A 24,948-nucleotide genomic window follows, 5' to 3' on the forward strand; every position below is an offset into this window, starting at 1 on the left:
AAATTATTAATGAAAAGAATCATTATATTGACTATTGTTAACCGTTGATCGATAGTTTACTTCCATTTAAATATGTTAAAAGTTACATAAACTTAATAGCAAGCCAACTAATGGTTATTTCTAATTGTTTTCGGGAATAAAAAATGTTGTACCTGGTAACCCAGGCCGATGCGTGTCCAACTTCACACGGAATGAGTATCTATTTTACTGACAATATTATCTTTGGTCGCCACTCAATCGGTACACAAAAATTTATAATTACCCAGACGTGGAGTTTTCCTCGGCAGATCATACGGATTTTTATCAGTACTATTTTGTCTTTGTTGAAAGTCGCCTTCTGCGCCAGTGTGTGTAAAGGCTGCACTTTCGACGGATCACATCGTGTCAAATTATTATTCTAACAAAGTCATTGCGTGTTATTATATAGGTAAGTACATAATTATGTTTGTAATTTTTGGCGTATTGTTCCTAATGTGCGTTGTAAACAATCACAGTCAGAACAGAAGACGTTCCATTTCGTAATTGCGTTTTCTTTTTTTTTTTTTTTTATAGAAACCTTTGTGTTATGCTCTGGATGTAAAAATAGCTGCGTATACAAATTGTGGATGTAGAAATGCAGTGGGTTGTGGCAAGATTTTTTTTTTGTTATTAAAACAAAATATATATAATTAAATTTTTTAATAAAATACTATCGGCCATTACCACAAAGTAATCTATGTACTTGAAACACTGTTTAGCATGAAACTAAATTCTTACTTGAATTAAAATTATTTTTCTTTGTTTTCTTACCGTAACCAGTCTTAATAATTGTTATCTTTTGAAAGAAACAATAGACTGTCTATCTATCTTTTCATTGTTATACAAATTAGTTTAAAAAAAAAAGTAAAAGAACAAGAACAGGCGTTCATACCCTATAAAAAAATTTGACAATATTTACAGTGTAACCACGCTTTTGTATTTTTTAGGAATTATTTTTATTTTTTACTCAGAGTAATAAAAAATATCTGTAATATTAATATCATTAATAATCATTGATGACATGTAGTAAATAAATCAATCTATCAATTTAATACCATTTAATAGGTTGTTGCTATATCTAAGTCTATTGTAAATATTAATCCAATTACTTACATAGATAATAAAATTATTGATTTATTTACAATATCTTTTGCTCTGATTTATTAATCTCGTAGGTATATGATATAAATGTATCAAAAGGAGTTTGTTTCGTAATTGCATTTTCCTGCTTAAGTACATAGTCCCTTTGACAATGTTTAAAAAAAATAATGGTGAAATCTAATTTGAATCTACACTTTCTAGTACCTATATTTAACAATTTAATTATAATTAAGTATTTATAACTAAAATACTTAGACAACATAAAAACTGTGATTTTTTTTAAATACTGATGCAAATTTATCTGCTCAATCTTAATTTTGTGCTCGTCATTCCGTCATTTTGAAATAGTTTAAGTTTTTTTTTTTTATTGTACTAGATAACCTACATGCGAGTAAATTAATTTAATAGAATAATTCTGTTAAAAATTGGTAAGATAATACAAAGAGTATATAGTCGAAATAAAAACCGCCTCAATTTTTAAGTGTACTAAAGTCGAGTGTTCTATAGATTTAATACAAAGAACATAAATCAATCAACAACAGTCAATAAAATCTCAAATTTCTTATCTCATCTAGACTTGCAGTTGTATATCTGTACTACGTATTAATGATAATGTTATACCACAGATAATATAATACTAGGTTTTTTTTTCTTTTTTTTTGATGGGTGAAAATGGTATGATAGCCCCGCCTGCGCTAACGGGATACACTGGCGGAGCACCTGTGAAGGGTAATAGATGAGAATGAAAACAGGCCAGTTAGCCCATCATGATGAATTCACCAGGAATTAACCATGATAGTTTCCAGGGAGAATCGCGAGGAGGTTGACCTGGTTAGGAATATTGCTAGCAATGGGATTCTCAGTCTTCATTACTAACAATCCCTTTCCCCCTTACTATACTAGATTATATATATTTTTATATGGGTATAAATAACCCGGAATACTAACCCCGCTTGCATTAATGGTATATGCTCGCGGAATACCAGTGAGAGATGGTAGATGAGGCTGAAAGTAGTTCAGTTATCCCATTAAGACAAATTTGACAAAACACTTCGAGTTTTTATATCTTGCTACTTAGAAACAATATTACATACTTTGTTTTGGAATAATTTTATAAAAGAATATTCATTTAAAATAAAAAAAAAATTTACATCAATTCAGTAGGTGATACGGAAGAAAATATTAACATATATTTTTATTCTTACATATTCGTTGTTCCAGAAACATGAAGGTCATACTTTCAGTTGTCGCGTGCTTCCTCGCCGTGTCTGGTGCCCTCGCTGAGGACGCTTGCTATAACGATGTCTCTCTGCAGTGTGCACAGGCTTCAAACAACTTGGGTAAGTTTTATAACTGACACTTAAAAATTGTGTTAATTTTACAACTAACTCTTAAGTGGTGGTAAAATTCTGTTAACAAACTAGATTATTTCAAGAAACAGCGGTTAACTTGGTCCCCGCTGCGTAGAGTTGTAAAAAAGCTATCTAAAATATTAAATTTCCAATGAAAATTAATACTTATTGCAATTGTTGTGTTTGAATTAACATTTTTTTTTTTTCTGTACAATAAATCATTAACTACCACCACATTTAGTTCAGAAATCATGTATTTTTTACATTATACTATACATATTTTCGTTTTTAATGATTTTTTTTTAGATATTTATTTATTCATATTTCAATATTAATATAACATTCGTCATTGTTTAATATTATATTTATATATATTATATATCGTATCTATTATCTATACATATATGTATATACTTATCGTATCTTAGATGACATCTTATCTTTTACAGGCAGAGCTCGGAATAGTAAGTATGAATTGGGTTTTATAAAACTATATATATATATATATATATATATATATATATATATATATATATATATATATATATATATATATATATATATATATATATATATATATATATATGTTTAAAGGATTGTCATTATTCGATTACATATTTAATATGCTTATTCATGTTTATTTATTTGTGATAATACTAATTGTTACCATTTTTAATAGTTAAATAGAATATATTTACATATATTTACATTAAAACATGCATGTTCTTAACATATTATTATTAGGTACTAGCATCTGTATACCGTGTTTTTAGCAAATAAATAAATTATTTTTATTATTAATTATAGTTATTAAATAAATTATTAATTTTCATTCTGCCATCTATCAGTAACATTTTATTTTTATATTATTTTATTTATATTAAGAATATTAGGTAAAATAAATATACAATATTGTTGTATGCAGTTATCTTAGTTGAGTTTATATTCGTAAATGAATTGAGAACCTCCTTATTTTTGAAGTCCATTAAAAAATATAGTATTTTTTACAAATTTACTGATGGGTTCGAAATGTGTTGACGGCTGAGAAGAATCTGTAAGAAACTCAACAGTTACTTTCTTCAAATCTTTGTTAACATTGATACTAAACGTTTATTTACAATCTCCAATCACAAACGTATTTCAATCGTGAAGCAGTTGTGTTCGCATGGCTGTGTTTCTGTTTGAAGGGTGGGATATGGCGTGAATTTACTGGGTATGGAGGAATAACACCTGAGTCCTCACGAATGGCAACGCATGGGGGATATCATGGGCGAAACATTATACTCTGTTATGTCCATGGTACCGCTCATGTCTATAGGCGACTGTTACCACTTTCCATCAGGTGGGCCGTCAGCTTGTTTGCCATTCTAAGTTGTATAAAAAAAAAAGATATATATATATATATATATATAAAAATATAATAAAAGAAAAAATTAGATGGCCCTTGTACATTTTAAAGCTCGGGCATGTTATTTTTAATGAGTGAAAAATAAATGGTAACCTCGCCTGCGCTATCGGTATACACTGGCGGGATACCAGTGATAGGTAAGGATGAAGGCAAGTCAGTCCGGCACATCAGGAAAAATTCGACAGAATTAACCACTATGTTTCCAGGGGAAACCGCTTGGAGATCAACCTGAAAAGGTATATTGCTGGCAATGAGGCTGTTAGAACCAATTACAGTGGTACCTCGACATATGAGTTTAGTTCGTTCCGTAACCTTGCTTGTATGTCAAATTGCTCGTATCTCAAAGCAATTTTCCCTTATTGGAATTAATTGAAATGCCATTACTTCGTACTCCCATAAACCACCTCAGTTGTTTCTGTTAAGTGTTAGTCTGAGGTGGAAGAAACTGTTGAACACCAACATCCACCCCGCATGTGGGGGTCGTGTGCAGCGGTGCAGTGTGTGATTCCTTGTATCTCAATTCTTGCTCTCATCTCAAAGCAAAATATCGCTCGCACGGCGGCTTGTATCTCAAAACACTCGTGTATCGAGGTACCACTGTACTGACACTCTTTTCCCCCGGCTTGTGCATGTTCGACTAACACCGTACTCGTTAGAGATTGGTAATATATAGCAATATCTATATATTGTAGTTACAATATCTATACATATATTGGTCTAATAACAGATATATTAATTATTGGTTATCCAATATATAATATCGAAATGATAAACCCGCTTGCAATGTATATATTACGACTGTATGAGCGATATCGCTGTGGATAACTATCCATATCCAGAAGAACTCAGTATATAGATATCGGATATTACCCATACCTAATATACATATAACATTTAAGTAATCATTTTTTTTGTTGATCATCTATAAATTTACTTGCCTTTTCCAGGCTTGGCGCACTGTAACTCTATATATGGGGAGTATGGTCGCCATGGTAACGTCGCCACAGAGATGCAGGCGTACGCCAACTTGCATCTAGAACGTTCCTACGAGTACCTGCTATCTGCTGCGTACTTCAACAACTATCAGACCAATCGTGATGGATTTAGCAAGCTGTTCAAGAAGCTATCGGACCAGGCCTGGGAGAAGACAATCGAGCTGATCAAACATATTACTAAGAGAGGTATGCGCAGGCGGGGTTACCATTAAAAAGACGTTAGTGCTCATGAAGCTTGTTTTGGGCGACACAGTACATTCTGTTACGTTCACGGTACTGTTTATGTCTATAGGCGATAATTACCACTTTCGATCAGGTGGGCCGTCAGCTTGTTTGCCATTCTAAGTTGTATAAAAAATAGTGATTACTTACATTTCAGATAGAATAGACAAATTTTACTAATTTTAATTTTTACAATAAGGTGGCGAAATGAACTTCGCGCAGCGCAGCACCCAGCAACCGGCTGAACGCAAGAACTACACAGTCGAGCTGCACGAGCTGGAGTCCCTCGCTAAGGCCCTCGACACCCAGAAGGAGATCGCCGAGAGGGCGTTCTACATCCACCGCGAAGCCACCAGGAACAGTCAGCATCTTCATGACCCTGAAGTAAGTTTGAATCTCAGTTAATATCTGCGTAATTAAAATCGTTAGTAGTAATAAAACTAAGCAAGATGTTGGAAAGTTCGCGGTTCAAGAATTCAGAAACAACAAAACGTTCGAGTCTGAAATCTCTGTGTTAGTATGAGTGGCCTGAATCTTTTTGTTTATATATTGAAAACCTATGTTTCTTTGGTGAAAATCTTCAGTTTTGCTGATAAAGCATTTCCTTCAGGAGATACTAATGATTTCTTATATTATATATTATATTCATTATGTATTGATTATCATCATCGTCATGTCAGTCGTTAACTGTCCACTGCTAAAGAAAGGCCACTATTAGGAGGTTTTGTCAGTAGTTGCCATGCTTGGCAGGCGTGTTGGCATCCGCAATTAGACTTTAGTGATGTTTTAAGAGGGACGCTGCCACCCATTCCTTGACCGTTAAATTCTCTTAGTCTCTTACGATACTCACGGGAAAAGAAGGGGTGATCCGTTCTATGTCGGTACCACATGGCAATGTTTTGACTATAATTTACTAAATTTGCAGAAGCGAACACCAGAGGGAGACTGTACAAAAATCGTTTGTTTGGGTACCTCTGTCCTATTCGTGTTTCAACCGTAAACTAGTTGTGTTTGCATGACTGTGTTTCGGTTTGAAGGGATAGGATATGGCGTGAATTTACAGAGTGCAGAGGAATAACACCTGAGTCCTCAGGAATGGCAACGCATGGGGGGTATCATGGGCGAAACAGTGTACTCTGTTATGTCCATGGTACTGCTCATGTCTATAGGCGACGGTTACCACTTTGCCATTCTAAGTTGTATAAAAAAAAATAAGTGTCAGTTTGGTATGGATATATAAAATGCAGCTAAAAAGCTCTCATCAGGGTACTAAGTAGTGAACATAACTCCCCAGGTCGCTCAATATCTCGAGGAAGAATTCATCGAGGACCATTCCAAGACCATCCGCGAGCTCGCCGGCCACATCACCGACCTCAAGAGCTTCATAACCGCCAACAATGGGCAGGACAAGTCGCTCGCGTTCTACCTCTTCGACGAATACTTACAGAAGACCGTTTAAACACCAAATGTACTTGGGCGTACTCAGTTTTAGAGGCATTTTACATTTGTTTGTTCTGTACTTATGCGTTAACGTGAATCGTGTGAAATGGGATGTAATAAAAACAAGTCGAAATATAGTAACATTATTTGTATAACTGACTTCAAATCATAGTTCGTTAAAAAGGGTTTAATATTTCAAATCTACCCTGTCCCTTTTGATATGTCGTTAATTAATCTGTCGATAGGTATGTTATCGCTACCGCATACATGAGTCAGTCATGTTCAGTTTATTACACTTTCTTTTTTTATTCACGACACGAAAACGTGTCTATTGATAAATGCGTTTGTCACATGTCTGAGAGGGTTGTTATATGGATAAAAAGTGCTTAATTTTATGGGCACCATAACGTTTTGGCTTGTTGCATCCTATGGGTATATATTAAATTTAGAACAGATATATAAAACGGGTACGCCCATTCATCATATCTTAATATTTTATCCTATAGTACAATACTCCACTTTATAAGCCCTGTCTCAATATTCATACAAAGTCGCCAATGTTGGTAAAATATCGGTTCCAATGTACAAATACAGGCTGTTCAATAATTAAGTTTATTTTTTTTTTATAATAAGAATTTAAAATTGTATATTGTTGTAAGTATATTAGTAACATCATGTAGATTTCATGTTATTTTCAAATAAAAAATATCATTAGACTGTGTTGTTTGTTGTTTTAACACTATGTATTTTTCCCCACATTTCGTGTTCTGAAATCTGTTTACTATATTACACATAATTATCATTATAATTCCACTGCTGGACATAAGTCTCCCCCATAAGGAAGTTTTACCAGAAGTTGCCACACTTAGCAGACAAGTTGACAACTGCAATTAAACTTTTTAAGAGAGATGCTGCTGCCCATCCCGTGTCACCTCTAACGACACCGACGAGAACGACAAGAAAATAGTATTAGATATACTCTTATACAAATTGATTGAGATTTTCATCATCTATATGTTTTTCGTAAAATAAGTAGCCTATGTCCTTCCTCACGGTTTAGTGGTTTTGATGTAACAGACACACTTCCCTTCACTGCTCTGCTCCTATTGATCGTAGCGTGATAAAAATACTGTAACCTGCCCAGGAGTATGAAAAATAATTGTACCAAGTTTCGTTAAAATCCGTCTAGTACTTTTTGTTTCTATAACGAACATGCAGACAGACAACAATTTTACTGATAGCATTTTTGGCATCAGTATCGATCACTAATCACCCCCTGATAGTTATTTTGAAAATATATTTCATGTACAGAATTGACCTCTCTACAGACTCATTATAAGTATAGATTAAAATAAATAAGTAAATAAATCTAAATAATAAAAAAAATAGCTCATAAAATTATGGCAGCGACATTAAAGTCATTTGTATCGATACATTCAATTAATAAGGAAAACAAATTGTAAATAAATTGATGAATTAAGAATCTTAGTTTTCAAATCAAATCTATGTATAATATCGTAACACTCAGTTTACTAAACAACAGAAAGTAACATTTTAATTATTGCCTGGTACTATGAAACGAAATATGTCAATAATAAAAAAAAAACTGTCCTTTAATTGTAATATTTTAGACACCCTACACCTATATCCTTCTTGACTTTTTGCTCGAAGGAGAAGCAAAAGAAAGTTCCGTTTCTAGTTATGTTTTTCTATAAGTACATATTTTAGTATTTTTACTTACGGAAAGAACTTTAACTAATTCTGAAATTACGTTTTATTACAATAATAAAACTACATTGATTAAACATTTTAAAGTTATTGTAATATATAAATTAAATTAATTTTGATAGATTATCGATTGCACGCTATAGGGACGAACGAACACGTTAAACGGAACGTAACAAAAAAATAAAAAAATTGAAAATTCGAAATGTCAAATTTGCGTCTATGGCCATGAAATTAGCGTCTCTGATTGATATTTTTATGAAAATAAATGTGAAATTCTTTCGAGATGGCTACTCAAACGGTAGCTACGAAGAGCAAGGGTCCAATATTCGATCCTGGCCTTTGTAGGTGTTGCCGTTCGATAAAGAAATGTCGACTTTTGTCATTTGAATACGAATGGAGCGGAAAAAAGGAAGTTTATTCTGATATGTTTATGGACTGTTTCGGTTTATTGGTAAGTTTATATTATAAATAAACAGAAAGTGAACTAATTTGACCGACATACCTTAAAGAGTGAGTAAATTTAAGTGATAATTGTCTAGTAATATAACTCGAAGAATGTACAAGTGATGGGGAAGGAAGGTTCTCGAGTGGCGCCCGCGTAAAGGCAAACGTAGTGTAGTATCACCTCCCACAAGGTAGAGCGACGATCTCTAATATATTTTAGATTTTGGGAAGTAGTGTGTGTAGAACTAGTAAAGAAGTTTGTGTTATAGAAGTTGAATAACTTATAAAATACTTAGGTATGTTATTATATTTAAAAGTAGGTATACCTTGTTTTTTTTTTTATGCAACTTAGAATGGCAAAAAAGCTGACAGCCCACCTGATGGAAAGTGGTAACCGTCGCCTATAGACATGAGCAGTACCATGGACGTAACAAGAAAACGAATAAATGAAACGAGAATATCAGCAAAAGAATCAAAGTTATTAACATTGTCTGAAGATTAGCAAGCTAGAGTGACAACTATTGTACAGGCTTTTATTTTTTCAGTTTACTGTAATTAATAATAATAATATATTGTATGACTAAGGAAAGGAAATATAATGTAGAATATAAATAGATATATAATAGAATATATAAATTTATTATATTGTTAAAAATTTGCACGCCGACATAGAGGCAGAATGTACACGGGAAATATAAACCTCTATCATCTAAAATTACCTGCATTCTAGCAAAATAAATTCATTTCATTTCATTTCATTTCAACGGATTGGTCATACATCTCAAAAAACCAATGGGGAAGAAAAGTTCTTGAGTGGTAACCCTGTAAAGGAGGGGGGAAAGGGATTGTTAGTAATAGAGACTGAGAATCCCATTGCTAGCAATATACCCAATCAGGTCAACCTCCTCACGGTTCTCTCTGGAAACTATCATGGATAATTCCTGATGAATTCATCATGATGGGCTAACTGGCCTGTTTTCATCCTCATCTATCACCCTTCACTGGTGCTCCGCCAGCGTATCCCGTTAGCGCAGGCGGGATTACCATACCATTTTCACCCATCAACCTTGTAATGGAAATAACAATTATTTCCTTTACATGGAACCCTAAATAAAGATACTAAAAGGAGACTTTGTACAAAAGTTAATTGCTTGGGTGCCTCTGTCCCATTTATGTTTCAACTGTAAAGCAGTTGTGTTTGCATGGCTGTGTTTCTGTGTATTTGTGTAGAATATGGCATTGAATTTACAGGGTACAGAGAAATAACACCTCATTCTTCAGGAATGGTAACACATAGGGGGTATCATGGACGAAACAGTATACTCTGTTATGTCCACGGTACTGCTCATGTCTATAGGCGACGGTTACCACTTTCCATCAGGTGGGCCGTCAGCTTGTTTGCCATTCTAAGATGTATAAAAAAAAAAAAACAATCAATATATAGTATATTTCCATCATTGTACTTTAACAGTTGTCACACCTGGACGGAGACAGCAAGGAGTCCTGTATATGTGCGACCTGTGTGACGAGGCTCCGCGACGCCTGCGCGTTCAGGCAGCAGGTGCTTCAGTGCGAGGATGCGTTCCTTAGCGCGAAACTCGAGAGCAAAGGTTGGGTTTTTTCTTAATGTATCATAATAGGGGGGAAAGGGATTGTTAGCAATGGAGTTTGACAGCCCCATTGCTAGCAATATACCTTATTAGGTTAACCTCCACGTGGTTCCCCCTGGACACCATCGTGAACAATTCTTGTTGAATTCGTCACGATGGGCTAAATGGCCTGCTTCATCCTCACCTATCATCCTTCATTGGTGTCCCGCCGGTGTATACCGATAGCGCGGGCGGGGTTACCATTCTATTATCACTAATTAAAAAAAAACTGTATAAAAGTATTATTATTATTTATTAAATCGGTTTACAACTGACGGAGTTATGGGGTGACAAACATAAAGAAAAATACAACCGAAAAGAGAACCTCTTTCTTTTTAAAGTCGGTTGAAAATAAAAAATAAAATGTTTTTTCAATTCTCAGACGTGGACCGAAAACTTGAGGTGAAAGTGAAGACAGAACCCGTATGCGAAATGGAATTAGATGATGAAATGGACGACCGAGATGATCTCCATGAGGCAGGTGAGCATTTTGTCATCATCACGACCATTTTGTGGCTAACGAGCGTACGGATCTTGATGGTAAACAGCGGGTCTGCCATGAAATGAAATTCCGAAATTTCGGATTCAATTTCGCGTTTTTGTTTATACCAAAATCGGACTCGGAATCGGAATGGAGTTTAACATTTCGTTCGTAATACATCCTATCATAAAAGTCCAAAGGAACAATGTTTTAACATTTTTAATATTTCCAAACGGCATGTATTATGTAATTTTAACAACAAATTTGTGTTTCGTTTGGCTCCGAAATTTCGGAAAACATTTCATGGCAGGCCCTCTGGTTTTTTTTTATGGGTGATAAAGAAATAGTAATCCCGCCTGCGTTAATTGCTGAACATAAGCCTTCCTCATAAAGGCGGTTTTGTCAGTTATTGCCTTGTGCAGCAGGCGGATCGGCAAACACAGTTTTTTTTAATGGATGATAACGAAATGGTATCCTCGCCTACGCTTACGGGCACCAGTGAAGGATGCTAGGGGAGGATAAAAGCAGGTTAGTTGGGTCATCGTTATGAATTCCTAGTGGTAAATGGGTTTACTGTAGCTTATGGACGCCTGTAAGACCAGGGATGTCACGCGCGTTTTGCTGACCCCTAAGAAACCTTAATACATTTTTTTTTATACGACTTAGAATGGCATACAAGCTGACGGCCCACCTGATGGAAAGTGGTAACCGTCGCCTATAGACATGGGCAGTACCATGCACATAACAGAGCATACTGTTTCGCCCATGATACCCCCCCATGCGTTGCCATTCCTGAGGACTCAGGTGTTATTCCTCTGTACCCTGTAAATTCACGCCATATCGCACCCTTCAAACCGAAACACAGCCATGCAAACACAACTGCTTTACTGTAGAAACACGAATAGGACAGAGGTACCCAAGCAATCGACTTTTGTACAAAGTCTTCCTCTGGTCCTACAATGCCTTTAGTGTTGTTGGTGAACATGGGCGGCGGTAGTCACTTACCATCAGGTGAGACGCATGCTCGTTTACCCCCATAACACACATATATATAACACAGTTATATAAAATAAAATGTTTAAAAATATTACTTCCAGAAATCGAGCAGAAGATTGATATAAACTTACCAGAGACAAAAATGGAAGTAGAGGACGGTAATCGCGGGAGACGGCAGAAGATGAAACGTGAGCTGTTGAGCAAGATGCACAAGCTGCGGGAGAAATTGGACAGGATGCTGGAGAAGCCCGGTATTGTCTATTTTTTACTTTTTTTTTTTATCCATACAAAGTTTGTGATAGAGATTTTATCCAGTTATTTTTTTTTTTGTACGCTTAACTCTTATTTGAAAAAATACCAACAGTTGTGTTTCTTGCCAATTCTTCTCAGCAGAAATTGCATTTTGAACTGGGCGATAGATTCATACAATATGACCATTCAAAAGTGCTTATTATTAAGTTTATTTGAATAAACATTATTTTATTTTATTTATTTTAATGATTTTTTAAGCGCCACTTCCTTTATCTGTACTTACATTACCTTGCATTCCATCAAGAATTTTTTTACCTAGATAGATAATTTATTTACATTACTTACAGCACACAAATTACAATACAAACATACACATAATACACAGTAAAAGAGATAAAAGAATGACAATAAAAAAGCACAAATAAAAAAAAAATATATATATAAACTAACAATCTCCTTTCTTACCCTTCCTTCATGCATGTGCCATAGTAACACAAAATGATCACAACTCAGTTTATTGCTTTGCCCTCAGAAGAGCAAAACACTGATATTCTGTTGTGGCCAAGAGTCAGTCGCGAACTTTAGCTAGATTACTTGACAAACTTATTTTGCTCTTTATACATACCGGATGAAAACTATCCTATCTCTCAATGTGGAGCAAAGATTACGCATTTAAGGGAATTTTATTAAAATCGGTCAAGTGGTTTCGGAGAATCCAAAAAAGGACAAGTTTCTAAATTCGTTTTGTATATTTGGTATAATATTTGTTACCCTATAATAACTTTGTCATTTATATACCGATTTTGAAAGTTCTGTTTTTATGAAAGGATATATGTATTAGATAGATATTCCATAGAGATTTTATCAAAATCGTTTTTCGCAATTTAGTTTTAAAATAAAAATAACCAGCTAAATTGAAGTCTGTATTGTTTTTTGTGGACCAAAATTTATAATTAAATACTGCGTCCATAACTTCCGCCGTTCTTAAAAAAAAAATGAAATTTTAATATTTTATTTTCAGTAGCCGACCCACCGAAGAAGTCGAAGGCGAGCGTCAACAAAAAAAAGAAACTGTCCATAGACCACGACCATATGGTGTACGCAAACGCGGTGACCATAGTGCAGAACTCCTACGTATGCCCCTTCCATAATAGAATCAGCAATTACTATTGTTACTACTGCAAAGACCAGTTCCTCAATCCCAACGAACTGAGAGAGCACACGTTGTCCCACGACCCCAGAGACATGTTCGAGAGTATGATGGAGAACAAGAAGATCCCCAAAATCGATATCACCAGAATCGATTGTCGATTGTGTGACGTGAAAATCGACGACTTGCCAACGTTCAAAGACCACATCACTAATGTACACGGGAAAAAAATGTATCCGGTCGACAACGAATTTCTCAAATTTCGTTTGTCCACAAACAATTTGACGTGTACAGAGTGCAATAGTGTATTCCCATATTTTGATATGTTAAAAAAACATATGATAGAACATTTCGGCACATATATATGTGACGTGTGCGGCGCGTGCTTCCTCGAGCAGAACTCTTTACGGACCCACATCAAGTCGCACAGTAAAGTCGAGGCGAATTTCCCGTGTGAAGTGTGCGGGAAAAATTTGAAATCCAAATACAGTAGATACCTTCACATTGCGACGGTGCACGAGAAGAAGCCGACGGTCAATTGTTACAAATGCGAGGCCAGTTTCCTGTCTTACGCGCTGAGGAACAGGCACTTGATCGAAGTGCACGGGGACAAACGCACGTTCCCGTGTAAATTGTGCGATAAAGTGTACAATAGGAGGAAAACGTTGATGGAACACAACAGGAGGAATCATCTTAAAGTGTACAGGCATCAGTGTGATTTGTGCGAACAGAGGTTCTACCTGCCGTCCAGGTTGAAAGAACATATGGCCACCCACACGGGCGAGAGGAATTTCCGCTGCGAATTCTGTGATAAGAGCTATCCGAGGCTCCAGTCGCTACAGGAGCATATAAGATCTCACAGTAACGATAGGAGATACAAATGTAATGTTTGCAACTCATCGTTCACCCAGAATGGTAGCCTGAAGAACCACATGAAGAGTCACCACCAAGGATTCGAGATGAATAGTAATTTTTGAAGTAGCCAATTTTTTATTTTTTGACGGGTGAAAATGGTATGGCAACCCCGCCTGCGCTAATGGGATACGCTGGCGGAGCACCAGTGAAGGGTGATAGATGAGAATGAAAACAGGCCAGTTAGCCCATCGTGATGAATTCATCAGGAATTAACCATGATAGTTTCCAGGGGAACCGCAAGGAGGTCGACCTGGTTGGGTATATTGCTAGTAATGGGATTCTCAGTCTCCATTACTAACAATCCCTTTCCCCCCTGAAGTAGCAAGTTTTGTAATTAATGAAAATGGTAGCCCGGTTAGTATATGCTGGCTTGGCATTTGTAAGAGATGACAGGCGAACATGAAGGCAGGTTAGTTGAAGAAACTTTGTATCAGCCATTTAGCTGTCCACTGCTGCTGCTTTTGTGATGTTTTAAGAAGGATATTGCTGCCTGTACAACTCTGCCTCTAGGTCCTTAAAAAGAGTTATGGCCACAGTGAAGTCGGAGCATATTGGTTGAATAGGCAAGAGATCGCCTAGTCAACCTTCAAAATCGGGGGGAAAGGGATTGTTAGTAATGGGGTCAAATAGCCCCATTACTAGCAGTATATCCTGTCAGGTCGACCTCCACGTGGTTCCCCCTGGAAACCATCGTGAACAATTCTTGTTGAATTCGTCACGATGGGCTAACTGGCCTGCTTCATCCTCACCTATCATCCCTCACTGGTGCCCCGCAGGTGTATACCGATAGCGAGGGTGGAGTTACCATTCCATTATCATCCATTAAAAAAAAACCTGCCACAAACTAAAATTCCATCCCCATCATCTGGACGAGTGGCGGTCTTCCACCGTGCGTTTTTCAAAGCACTTTCTTCCACGCACAACCACTCTTTGGTATCAACTTCCAGCAGCAGTATTTCCGAACCGATACGACAACATAACCTTCAAGAAAAGAGTATATTCCTTTATAAAAGGCCGGCAGCACACCTGCAATGCCCCTGGTGTTGCGGGTATATGGGCGGTAGTAGTCACTTACCATCAGGTGAGCCGCATGCTCGTTTGGCCTGTGTTAAAAAAAGGGTCCGTGCGAAGGTCGACCTGACAATATATCGCTAACAATGGGGCCGGTAGTCTCTTAAGACTCATCCGTTAACCTTTAAAGATCTTTGAGCCATATTTTTTTTATTTGATTATTTTAAAGCTAATGTGGCAATTTATAACCATATAGTGGCGCCATCTACCCTCATTATAGTGTAATATATTGTAATAAATTATTTAAATTATTATGCTTTGTGTTTAATTTCCTTATGTGTTACTAGCGATCCGACCCGGCTACGCGCGGGTAGGTAGAATTTCTGAGCATTTATTTTATACAACTTAGAATGACAAACAAGCTGACGGCCCACCTGATGAAAAGTGGTAAACGTCGCCTATACACATGAGCAGTACCGTGGACATAACAGAGTATACTGTTTCGCCCATGATACCCCCTATGCGTTGCCATTCCTGAGAACTCAGGTGTTATTCCTCTGTACGTTGTAAATTCACGCCATATCCCACCCTTCAAACCGAAACACAGCCATGCAAACACAACTGCTTTACGGTTGAAACACGAATGGGACAGAGGTACCCAAGCAAACGACTTTTGTACAAAGTCTCCCTCTGGTATATAATAATAAGGTATATAGTATAAAATATAAATATATATATATATATATATATATATATATATATATATATATATATATATATATATATATATATATATATATTATGTTACTGATTTTCTTTAATTGATGATAATGGCATGGTAACATAACCCCGCCTGCGCTATCGGTATACGCTGGCGGGGCACCAGTGAGGGATGGTAGGTGAGGATGAAAAGACAGGTCAGTCAGTTTGCCCATCGTGACGGATCTAACAATAAATCAATCACGATGGTTCCCAGGGGGAACCACGAAGAGTATTGCAGGCGTTCATAGGCTGCGGCAACCGCTTACCATCAGGTAGGCCGTATGCTTGTTTGCTACCTCAGTGGTATAAAAAAAAAAGTTCGACCTGACAGGCCATATTGCTAGCAATGGGGCTACTAATCCCCATTAATAACAATCCCTTTTTCCCGGTACTCACTGATTAGCTTTCTATACGTGAAAGAATTTTAAAATTGGTTTTGTCTCATTTCGTGATACAGACATGGGCGAGTGTAACCTTTCCATCAGATGGGCCGTAAGCCTTTATAAAAACAGCTGTTAACTGTCCACTGCTGAACATATCCTCCCTCATAAGGCTAGGTGTTGCCACGCTTAGCCGAGTTGGCAACCACAGTTTGGCTTCTGGTTTGGCCTTTTAAGAGGGACGCTGCTGCCCATCCCTCCACCATAAGCTCTCTTGGTCGCTTCTTACGACACCCACAGGAAAGAAAGGGGTGACCTACTCTATGCCGGGACCTACACTTACTAGAGGCTGTTTGCCAGACAAAAAATTATATTAAAAAAAAATGTTTTCTAACTACATTGGGTTGACTGGAAGAGATCTCTGTCAGAGATAAGTCCACCCTTGCTCACAATATTTATAAATGCATTAATAATGTAATTTACAAGTGCAATAAACAATATATACAAACCATTTTTTTATAATAATATAGTACATTACTGCAGCGGCCAGCAACTGAGGCATTGATGGGCCGAGGCACACATACGTGAATCCATCAATGCCTAGTTATGGCCAAGGCTTGTATAGTACTTTTCTTAAACAATGTGCGGAAATCAAAAACACAATTTTACTTTTGAAGTTTAATGGCAGCCATGTTTCGAAGTAAAAGGACATTCCATTTTTAAATTACAGAACAGATATGAGTTTACATAGTAATTTATCTGGCCGCAAAACACGACAGATATGTATTTTCATACAACTTTTGCCGGCCGCTGCCCGCATGTATCTGGCCAGTACGGCAATTTTGATATTATTTCTAAGAAGATTGTCAAAACAATGCTCACATTTCCAAGAATGTTTGAGGAAGAAATATTTATTAAAACAAATTGGATACATACAGAGTAAAATAAATAAATCTTAAACAATAAATACTCATAAAATAAAATCTTGCTGGCTGATTACTATTTGTAATATTTATTTACACAATTCTTTTTCTAAACGTCCGTAGTTCTGTTGTCTATGGGCGGCGGTTAGAGTTATCTCCTGGTGTGTTCTTGATTGATAATTCCTATTAAAATAAAAAAAAAAAAACCAGTTACTGGCATAGTTATAGTTTGTTTACACGTAATGCATGTTTAGATTATACTTTGTACAAAAGTCATTACTTTGGGCACTTCTGTCCCATTTTTGTTGATGGGTGAAAATGGTATTGTAACCACGCCTGCGCTAACGGGTTACGCTGGCGGAGCACCAGTGAAGGGAGATAGATGAGAACGAAAACAGGCCAGTTAACCCATCATGATGAATTCATCAGGAATTAACCATGATAGTTTCCAGGGAGAACCGCGAGGAGGTCGACCTGGTTGGGTATATTGCTAGCAATGAGATTCTCAGTCTCCATTACTAACAATCCCTTTCCCCCCTAACTTCTCTGTCCCATTTGTGTTTCTACCGTGAAGCAGTGGTGTTTGCATGGCTTTGTTTCGGTTTGAAGGGTGGGATATGGCGTGAATTTACTGGGTACAGAGGAATATCACCTGAGTCCTCAGGAATGGAAACGCATGGGGGGTATCATGGGCGAAACAGTATACTCTGTTATGTCCATGGTACTGCTCATATCTATAGACGACGGTTACTACTTTCCATCAGGTGGGCCGTCAGCTTGATTGCCATTGACTGGTGCCCCACCAGCGTATACCGTTAGCGCAGGCGGGGTTACCATTCCATTATCATGCATTAAAAAAGAACTAAAGCTTGCTTATTTTATTAATGTACCCGCTACGCCCCCTCGTGGTAACCCTCCTCGGCGTCCAGGCTCTGGTGCTGCCTCTTCATATGATTCTTCAGGTTGACGTTCTGCGTGAACGAAGCGTTGCACATCATACATTTGTACTTCTTCTCCGAGCTGTGAGACTGCATGTGGACTTTGAGGCCGCGGAGTCTGCAATGGAAAAATATCTTCACACTTCTTCGGGAGTTAAGTATGGTGAAACACCCAAAATACACTTCACCAGCACTTCGGTTCCCCATTAAGTCAGCAAGTTATATTTGTTTTTTTATACAACTTAGAATGGCAAACAAGCTGAAGGCCCACCTGATGGAAAGTGGTAACCGTCGCCTATAGACATGAGCAGTACCGTGGACATAACAGAGTATACTGTTTCGCCCATGATACCACCCACGCGTTGCCATTCCTGAGGACTGTTGGAGAGTATTATAAAAAATAACAAATTTCTTAATTCAATTTCAGCCGTTAACTGTCCAACGCTTCTTCCTAAGCCTTCTTCTTAAGGGGAGTTTTGCCAGTAATTGTCAAATTTGGCAACTACTTACGGGTTGGCAGTTGCAGTTAGGCTTTTAGTTTAATTTTAAGAGGGACGCTGCTGCCCATTTCTCTACCATCAAAATCCTTTTGGCGCCTTTTGACACCCACAGTAAAAGGTGGTCTATACAATGCCGGGACCACACGAACGTGCGAGAGAGAGAGAGGAGAGAGATTTTTTTTTAATGGATGATAATGGAATGGTAACCCCACCCGCACTATCGGTATACACCGGCGGGGCACCAGTGAGGGATGATAGGTGAGTATGAAGCAGGTCAGTTAGCTCATCGTGACGAATTCAACAAGAATTGTTCACGATGGTTTCCAGGGGGAACCACGTGGAGGTCGACCTAATAAGGCATATTGCTAGCAATGGGGCTGTCAAACTCTATTGCTAACAATCCCTTTCCCCCCAGAGGAAGATTAACTTGCAGAGAAAAAAAGCAACTAACCTCGGATAGCTCTTGCCGCAGTATTCACACCTGAAGTTCCTCTCGCCGGTGTGCGTTGCAATGTGCTCCTTCAGTCTGGACGGCAGGTAGAATCTCTTTTCGCATAAATCGCATTGGTGCTTGAAGATCTTCAGGTGGAACCGCCTATTGTGCTCCCTGAGGGACTTCCGGCTGTCGTATGCGCGGTCGCAGTGCTCGCACGGGTACATACGCTGTTCCCCGTGTACTTCGATCATGTGCCTGTATCTAGGTTTAAAAAAAAAATCTCTTAAATTCATTTCTTTATTGAACACTTTATAAAAAAATACTTTTTTTTTATACAACTTAGAATGGCAAACAAGCTGACGGCCCACCTGATGGAAAGTAGTAACCGTCGCCTATAGACATGAGCAGTACCATGGGCATAACAGAGTATACTGTTTCACCCATGATACCCCCCATGCGCTGCCATTCAATGCATGGTGGGCGTTAGGCTTTTAATGTTTTAAGAGAGACGCTGCTATCCATTCCTCGACTGTTAAGTTCCCTTAGTCGCCTCTTACGACAGCCACAGGAAAGGAAGGGGTGGTCCATTCTACGCCGGGACCACACGGCGGGAACTCATTTTTTTATTTGTGAAAATGGTATGGTAACCCCGCCTGCGCTAACGGGACACGCTGGCGGAGCACCAGTGAAGGGTGATAGATGAGAATGAAAACAGGCCAGTTAGCCCATCATGATGAATTCATCAGGAATTAACCATGATAGTTTCCAGGGGGAACCGCGAGCAGGTCGACCTGGTTGGGTATATTGCTAGCAATGGGATTCTCAGTCTCCATTACTAACAATCCCTTTCCCCCCCCCCGAGAACTCACACTTACCTTTATTATATAAACCTTTAACCGTTCAATGCTGAACATCAGCCTCCCCTTTGGAGGGGTTTGCTAGTAGTTGGCAGCCGTTACGCTTTAGAGATACTATAAGAGGGACGCTGCTGCCAATCCCTCGCCCTCCCTACAACAACCAGGGGAAAGGAACTTACCTTAATGAATAAGAGAACAGTATTTCGTCGCATTTGTTGCACTGGTAGGCCGGCTCCTTCTTGTGCATCCTCGCTATATGCAGGTACCGGCTATGTTTCGACTTGAAACTCTTCCCGCACTCCTTGCACGGGTAGTTCTCCTCCACCCGCTGGTGCGACCGCTGGTGCAGCATCAGCATCCTCTCCTCGAAGTAATGTGCGCCACAGATATCGCATATGCACGTGCCGAAATGTTCCGCCATGTGTTTCCTTAAAGCGTGAAAGAAACTGAAGGTAGCCTCACATTCTAAACACGTCAGGTTATTCACGGTCAATTTGAACGTTAGAAACTCATTGTTTATGGGGTACAGTTGAACACCGTGACTCCCTGACAGGTGCTCTTTGAGGTTTTCTATATTGTCTATGGGCGCACTGCACAATCGACAGTCGACCCTGTGTATATCGAGTTGAGGCAACTTTTTGTTTGGCACGGACGTCTTGAACGTGGTCGGGTCGTGGGTGGACGTGTGCTCCCGCAGCCTGCAGGGATCGGTGAACACTTCTCTGCAGTACACGCAGTAGTAGTCACTGAAGGACGTGTCGAATGGGCACACGTAGGAGTTCTCCACGATCGCCACGGTGTTGTGGAAGGTTTTGTGGTCATTGTCGACGGTGCGCTTCGGTTTTGGCTGCGGACCGTCTGGAATGGAGGTGGACATGCGTAAAATACATATTACCATCATCAGCATAATGATCATATTTAACAGAGGGAGACTTCGTACAAAAGTCGATTGCTTGGGTACCTCTGTCCCATTCGTTTTTTTACTGTAAACACACACACACACATACATACACAAACAGGCGCGCGCACACACACACACACACACACATACACACGCACGCACGCACACACAAACGCACACGCACGCACGCACACACGAACGCACACGCACGCACGCACACGCATGCACGCACGCACACACACACGCACACGCATGCACGCACGCACACACACACACACACACACACACACGCGCACCCCCACACACACACACACGCACGCGCACCCACACACACACACGCACGCATGTACATACAAACACGCACGCACATACGCGCGCGTTCATACACACCTAAAACATGCACGCATAAGCATATCCAAATTCACATGAAACGTTAGATATTTATATTAACCCTCCTCACCGCACCGTAACTGTTAAAATTCTCGCTTTGACATCCACGAGACAGGGTTTGCCTAGTGCCTAGGTCACAGCTATATTGTACCATAGGCTAATTTTGTTTTAAGAAATAAATTGTATTGTATTGTAAAATCTTTATTGTACATAACTCAGATTAAATACTGGTAAATGATTTAATATACAATGGCGGACTTATCCCATAAAGGGATCTCTTACAGTCAACCTTTGAGAAGCTGAAAGTAAACTGTAGAATGTACAAGGGTAACAACCGTACAGCTAAAGATAAGCTAAATAATACTAAATAATAATAAAATAAATAAATCATCCCAATCGTTATGTCGGTGAACGGTCTTATCCCAACCAGTCTGGAACAATATCTCAGACGGTTGGGATTCCGAGGCGGCTCACTCCCGGGAAGGATGCAGAAAGCGGTGCTCTTACATTCTGTCCGCATTGTACGCCGGTTTCTCTCCCTGGGGCCCTGAACCCCGGCCGACTGTGCTAGTGTGTTAGTTGCCATCTCCTCTCCTTAAGAGGGGAGATGAGAATAATAGTAAAATTCAAAAAATAAATAAAATTATTCTCATTTACTAATTTCCGCCATCTTCCTCAATTTCTCGCTCATCTTGGCAATCTTCTGCAGCACGTCCTCTCTGGCCAGCTGCTCCTCACCGTTCTGGAGGGACTTTTTGGATTTCCTCTTTGTTCCCTTCTTTTCTTTCTTCTTTTTCAACTTTGTCAATTTCTTTGGTTTTGTTTGTGGCTCACTCTTGACACTGTCTCCGTCTATAACGTTAAATGCCATTAAGTAATATTTTGGACGATATAGAAAAAGGCGATATGGGCGATAGGGAAAGAGATTTATTTTATGCAACTTATAATAGCAAACAAGCTGACGGCCCATCTGATGAAAAGTGGTAACCGTCGCCTATAGACATGAGCAGCAGGACATAACAGAGTATACTGTTTCGCCCATGATACCCCCCATGCGTTGCCATTCCTAAGGACTCAGATGTTATTCCTCTGTACCCAGTAAACTCACGCCATATCCCACCCTTCAAACCGAAACACAGCCATGCAAACACAACTGCTTCACGGTAGAAACACGAATGAGACAGAGGTGGCCAAGCAAACGACTTTTGTACAAAGTCTCCCTCTGGTAAGGTCATCGCTCAGAAGACCTTTTTCCCGTCATCATTGTCTAGAGTCTAGAGTATCATTCATTAAAAAAAAACAGCTCTATTGCTAGCAATACCCCTATCACATTGATCTTCACACAATTCCTCCTGCAAACTATTATAATATTGGGGGGAAAGGGATCATTAGTAATGGAGACTGAGAATCCCATTGCTAGCAATATACCCAACCAGGTAGACCTCCTCGCGGTTCCCCCTGGAAACTATCATGGTTAATTCCTGATGAATTCATCACGATGGGCTAACTGGCCTGTTTTCATTCTCATCGATCACCCTTCACTGGTGCTCCGCCAGCGTATCCCGTTAGCGCAGGTGGGGTTACCATTCCATTTTCATCCATCAAAGTAGATAGTTAACAGCTGATATGATGATGATGGTGACCATACCATTGTCTATGTGATCAGCTACGTCGTCCATGACACTATCTTCTATTGGTTCAGGGTTCACATCATTCATTTCCACCTTTACAAATGCATCAGTGTTGATTTTCTCTTCTGTCTCTGAAAATAAAGATAATTGCAGTATATAATGTATAATGATATAACATAAATTTAATTTAAATAACATAAAATTAAACCATAAATTTATTATTCACTTATTCTTATAGTTTGGAGGCGTGCCTAATATGTCCCTCTTAAAAAAATATACAGAAAAATATAACAGGGCAATATGTGGGTAGAGATAGGGTCAAGTTTTAAACAATTGCACAATACTTCATTAATGCTTCATCAATGAAGCTGAACATTTTCATCAAAGAAATAAGGGTTTAAAAATGACAAAATATAAAGAACTTCCCATATTACCATGGTGTTGCTTTTAAGTTAGTATGGGGGACCCAAAATGTTTTGTAGTTTTTGAATTTTTTCATTCATGAAATTTCTGTCCTAAACATTGTATAGAATGGGTACATTTTTAGATTTACATATGACTAACAATATTGATTTCATTCTATATGTTTACATATGTGATACGTACAAATGGGGGGGATAAGGGATTGTTAGTAATTGGCATTAGTCTCCCCCATTGCTAGCAATACACCCTATTAGTTTAACCTCCACACGGTTCCCCCTAGAAACCATTGTGTTCAGTTTCAAGTGAATCTGATGGATTGACCTAACTGACCCGCCTTTTCATCTTCACTTATCATCCCTCACTGGTGTCCTGCTAGCATATACCATTAGCACAAGCGGAGTTACCATACCATTATTACCCAATAAAAAAATATGTACACAGGTAACAGCCATATATATACCTACCTCCATGTATGTGTATTTGTGTCTGTAATAACTTCTGCTCGCAACAGAGCACCTGCTTCCTGAAGGAGCAGGCCTCTCTCAGCCGAGTGACACATGTAGCACATATGAGACGGTCCATTGCCTCTCCATCCAGGTGGGACAGCTATAATAGAAAAAATATATAATACTTTTAATGCATGAGTTTTCTATATGATATACTTGGATAAACAAGTTTATAATTTTTTTTTAATGGATCATAATGGAATGGAAAGCCTGCCTGTACTGTTTGTATATATTTATGGAGCACCAGTGAGGGATGAAAGGTGAGGATGGAGGCAGCTTAGTTGACCCATTGTGGCATTCTTCAAGAATAAATACCATTGATTTTCAGAGAACAGTGTGGAGGTAGACTTGACAGGCTAAGTAGCAAACAGAGAGGCTGATAGTCGCCCTTCCCAATCCTCTCTCCTACATCAAGTTATATCACTCAAGGATTTTTTTATATATATAAGATTTTTATATTGTGATCACACTTTACAAGAAATAAACTATCGATACAAGACAATAATCTGCTATCTTAACATAAATAGAAATAAATTAAAGAGCTTACAAACCAATAATCCAAAACAATCCACGAACATATCTGAATAGACTTCCTTTTGTCCCGACCATTCGTATTCTACATTTAACAAACGACATTTCTTCAGACCACCGCAACAACGGCAGAGGCCAGGGTCGAAGACTGGCCCTTTACGGCTCATTGTGTTGATATTAGACATAAATAGTGGATAAAAACACTGAATAAAGTGGAATATCAATAAATAAGTGTAAGTAAATATAATAGTTTTCAAATGGAATTGATTGAATGATGGATTGTTACTGTTTTGACAGTTTGATTGACATCAGCAAAGAGCACCTTTATGTACTTAATATTCTTAAAATTATAGTTTTACTGTAAATTGCTTTTTACGTGCTAAACTTTAAATATAATATAATGAAATTAATTATATTACATCGTAAAGTGATAATACCTATTTACACACAAAATAATCTACGTTTCTAATAAAGATAATAAATACACAATAAGTACACTATTTCATTAAATGGCAACACTGTCGAATTCAGCGACCTCTAGTATGTAATAGAAAAAACATCTTTTCATTTTTAATGCTTGCTGCTCTATACTAGATGGCATAAGTACG

General features: G+C 38.2%; 3 protein-coding genes across 5 annotated transcripts; 2 read left to right on the forward strand and 1 right to left on the reverse strand.

The window, feature by feature from the left end:
- The first annotated feature begins 208 nt into the window (after positions 1-208).
- LOC113510017 (ferritin, lower subunit) lies at positions 209-7,252 on the forward strand. 2 transcript variants are annotated; one of them, XM_031910582.2, is made up of 6 exons: positions 209-427; positions 2,341-2,459; positions 2,921-2,935; positions 4,827-5,060; positions 5,296-5,480; positions 6,391-7,252. In XM_031910582.2, the coding sequence occupies exons 2-6, from the start codon at positions 2,345-2,347 to the stop codon at positions 6,553-6,555; spliced, it is 714 nt and encodes a 237-aa protein (XP_031766442.1). In that variant the 5' UTR covers positions 209-427; positions 2,341-2,344; the 3' UTR covers positions 6,556-7,252. The 2 variants fall into 2 exon arrangements, with proteins under 2 accessions (XP_031766442.1, XP_026749237.1); XM_026893436.3 differs by lacking the exon at positions 2,921-2,935 and having other exon boundaries at positions 211-427.
- A 1,196-nt stretch (positions 7,253-8,448) lies between these two features.
- LOC113510128 (PR domain zinc finger protein 5-like) lies at positions 8,449-15,476 on the forward strand. 2 transcript variants are annotated; one of them, XM_026893554.3, is made up of 5 exons: positions 8,449-8,715; positions 10,180-10,318; positions 10,740-10,838; positions 11,936-12,085; positions 13,111-15,476. In XM_026893554.3, exons 1-5 carry the CDS (start codon positions 8,548-8,550, stop codon positions 14,211-14,213), a joined length of 1,659 nt encoding a protein of 552 aa, XP_026749355.1. In that variant the 5' UTR covers positions 8,449-8,547; the 3' UTR covers positions 14,214-15,476. The 2 variants fall into 2 exon arrangements, with proteins under 2 accessions (XP_026749355.1, XP_026749354.1); XM_026893553.3 differs by having other exon boundaries at positions 8,451-8,715; positions 13,108-15,476.
- Positions 15,477-16,967: 1,491 nt separating this feature from the next.
- Positions 16,968-24,617, reverse strand: LOC113510098 (zinc finger protein 99-like). The gene is made up of 8 exons (XM_052901307.1): positions 24,361-24,617; positions 23,768-23,909; positions 22,898-23,011; positions 21,907-22,101; positions 20,138-20,816; positions 19,117-19,362; positions 18,118-18,283; positions 16,968-17,410 (listed from the first exon to the last, which is right to left on the reverse strand). Exons 1-7 carry the CDS (start codon positions 24,523-24,525, stop codon positions 18,121-18,123), a joined length of 1,704 nt encoding a protein of 567 aa, XP_052757267.1. The 5' UTR covers positions 24,526-24,617; the 3' UTR covers positions 16,968-17,410; positions 18,118-18,120.
- Positions 24,618-24,948: the final 331 nt, after the last annotated feature.

The sequence above is a fragment of the Galleria mellonella genome, unplaced genomic scaffold, assembly GCF_026898425.1.
Source record: "Galleria mellonella isolate WM207_F2 unplaced genomic scaffold, CSIRO_AGI_GalMel_v1 utg778, whole genome shotgun sequence".
Taxonomy (NCBI): domain Eukaryota; kingdom Metazoa; phylum Arthropoda; class Insecta; order Lepidoptera; family Pyralidae; genus Galleria; species Galleria mellonella.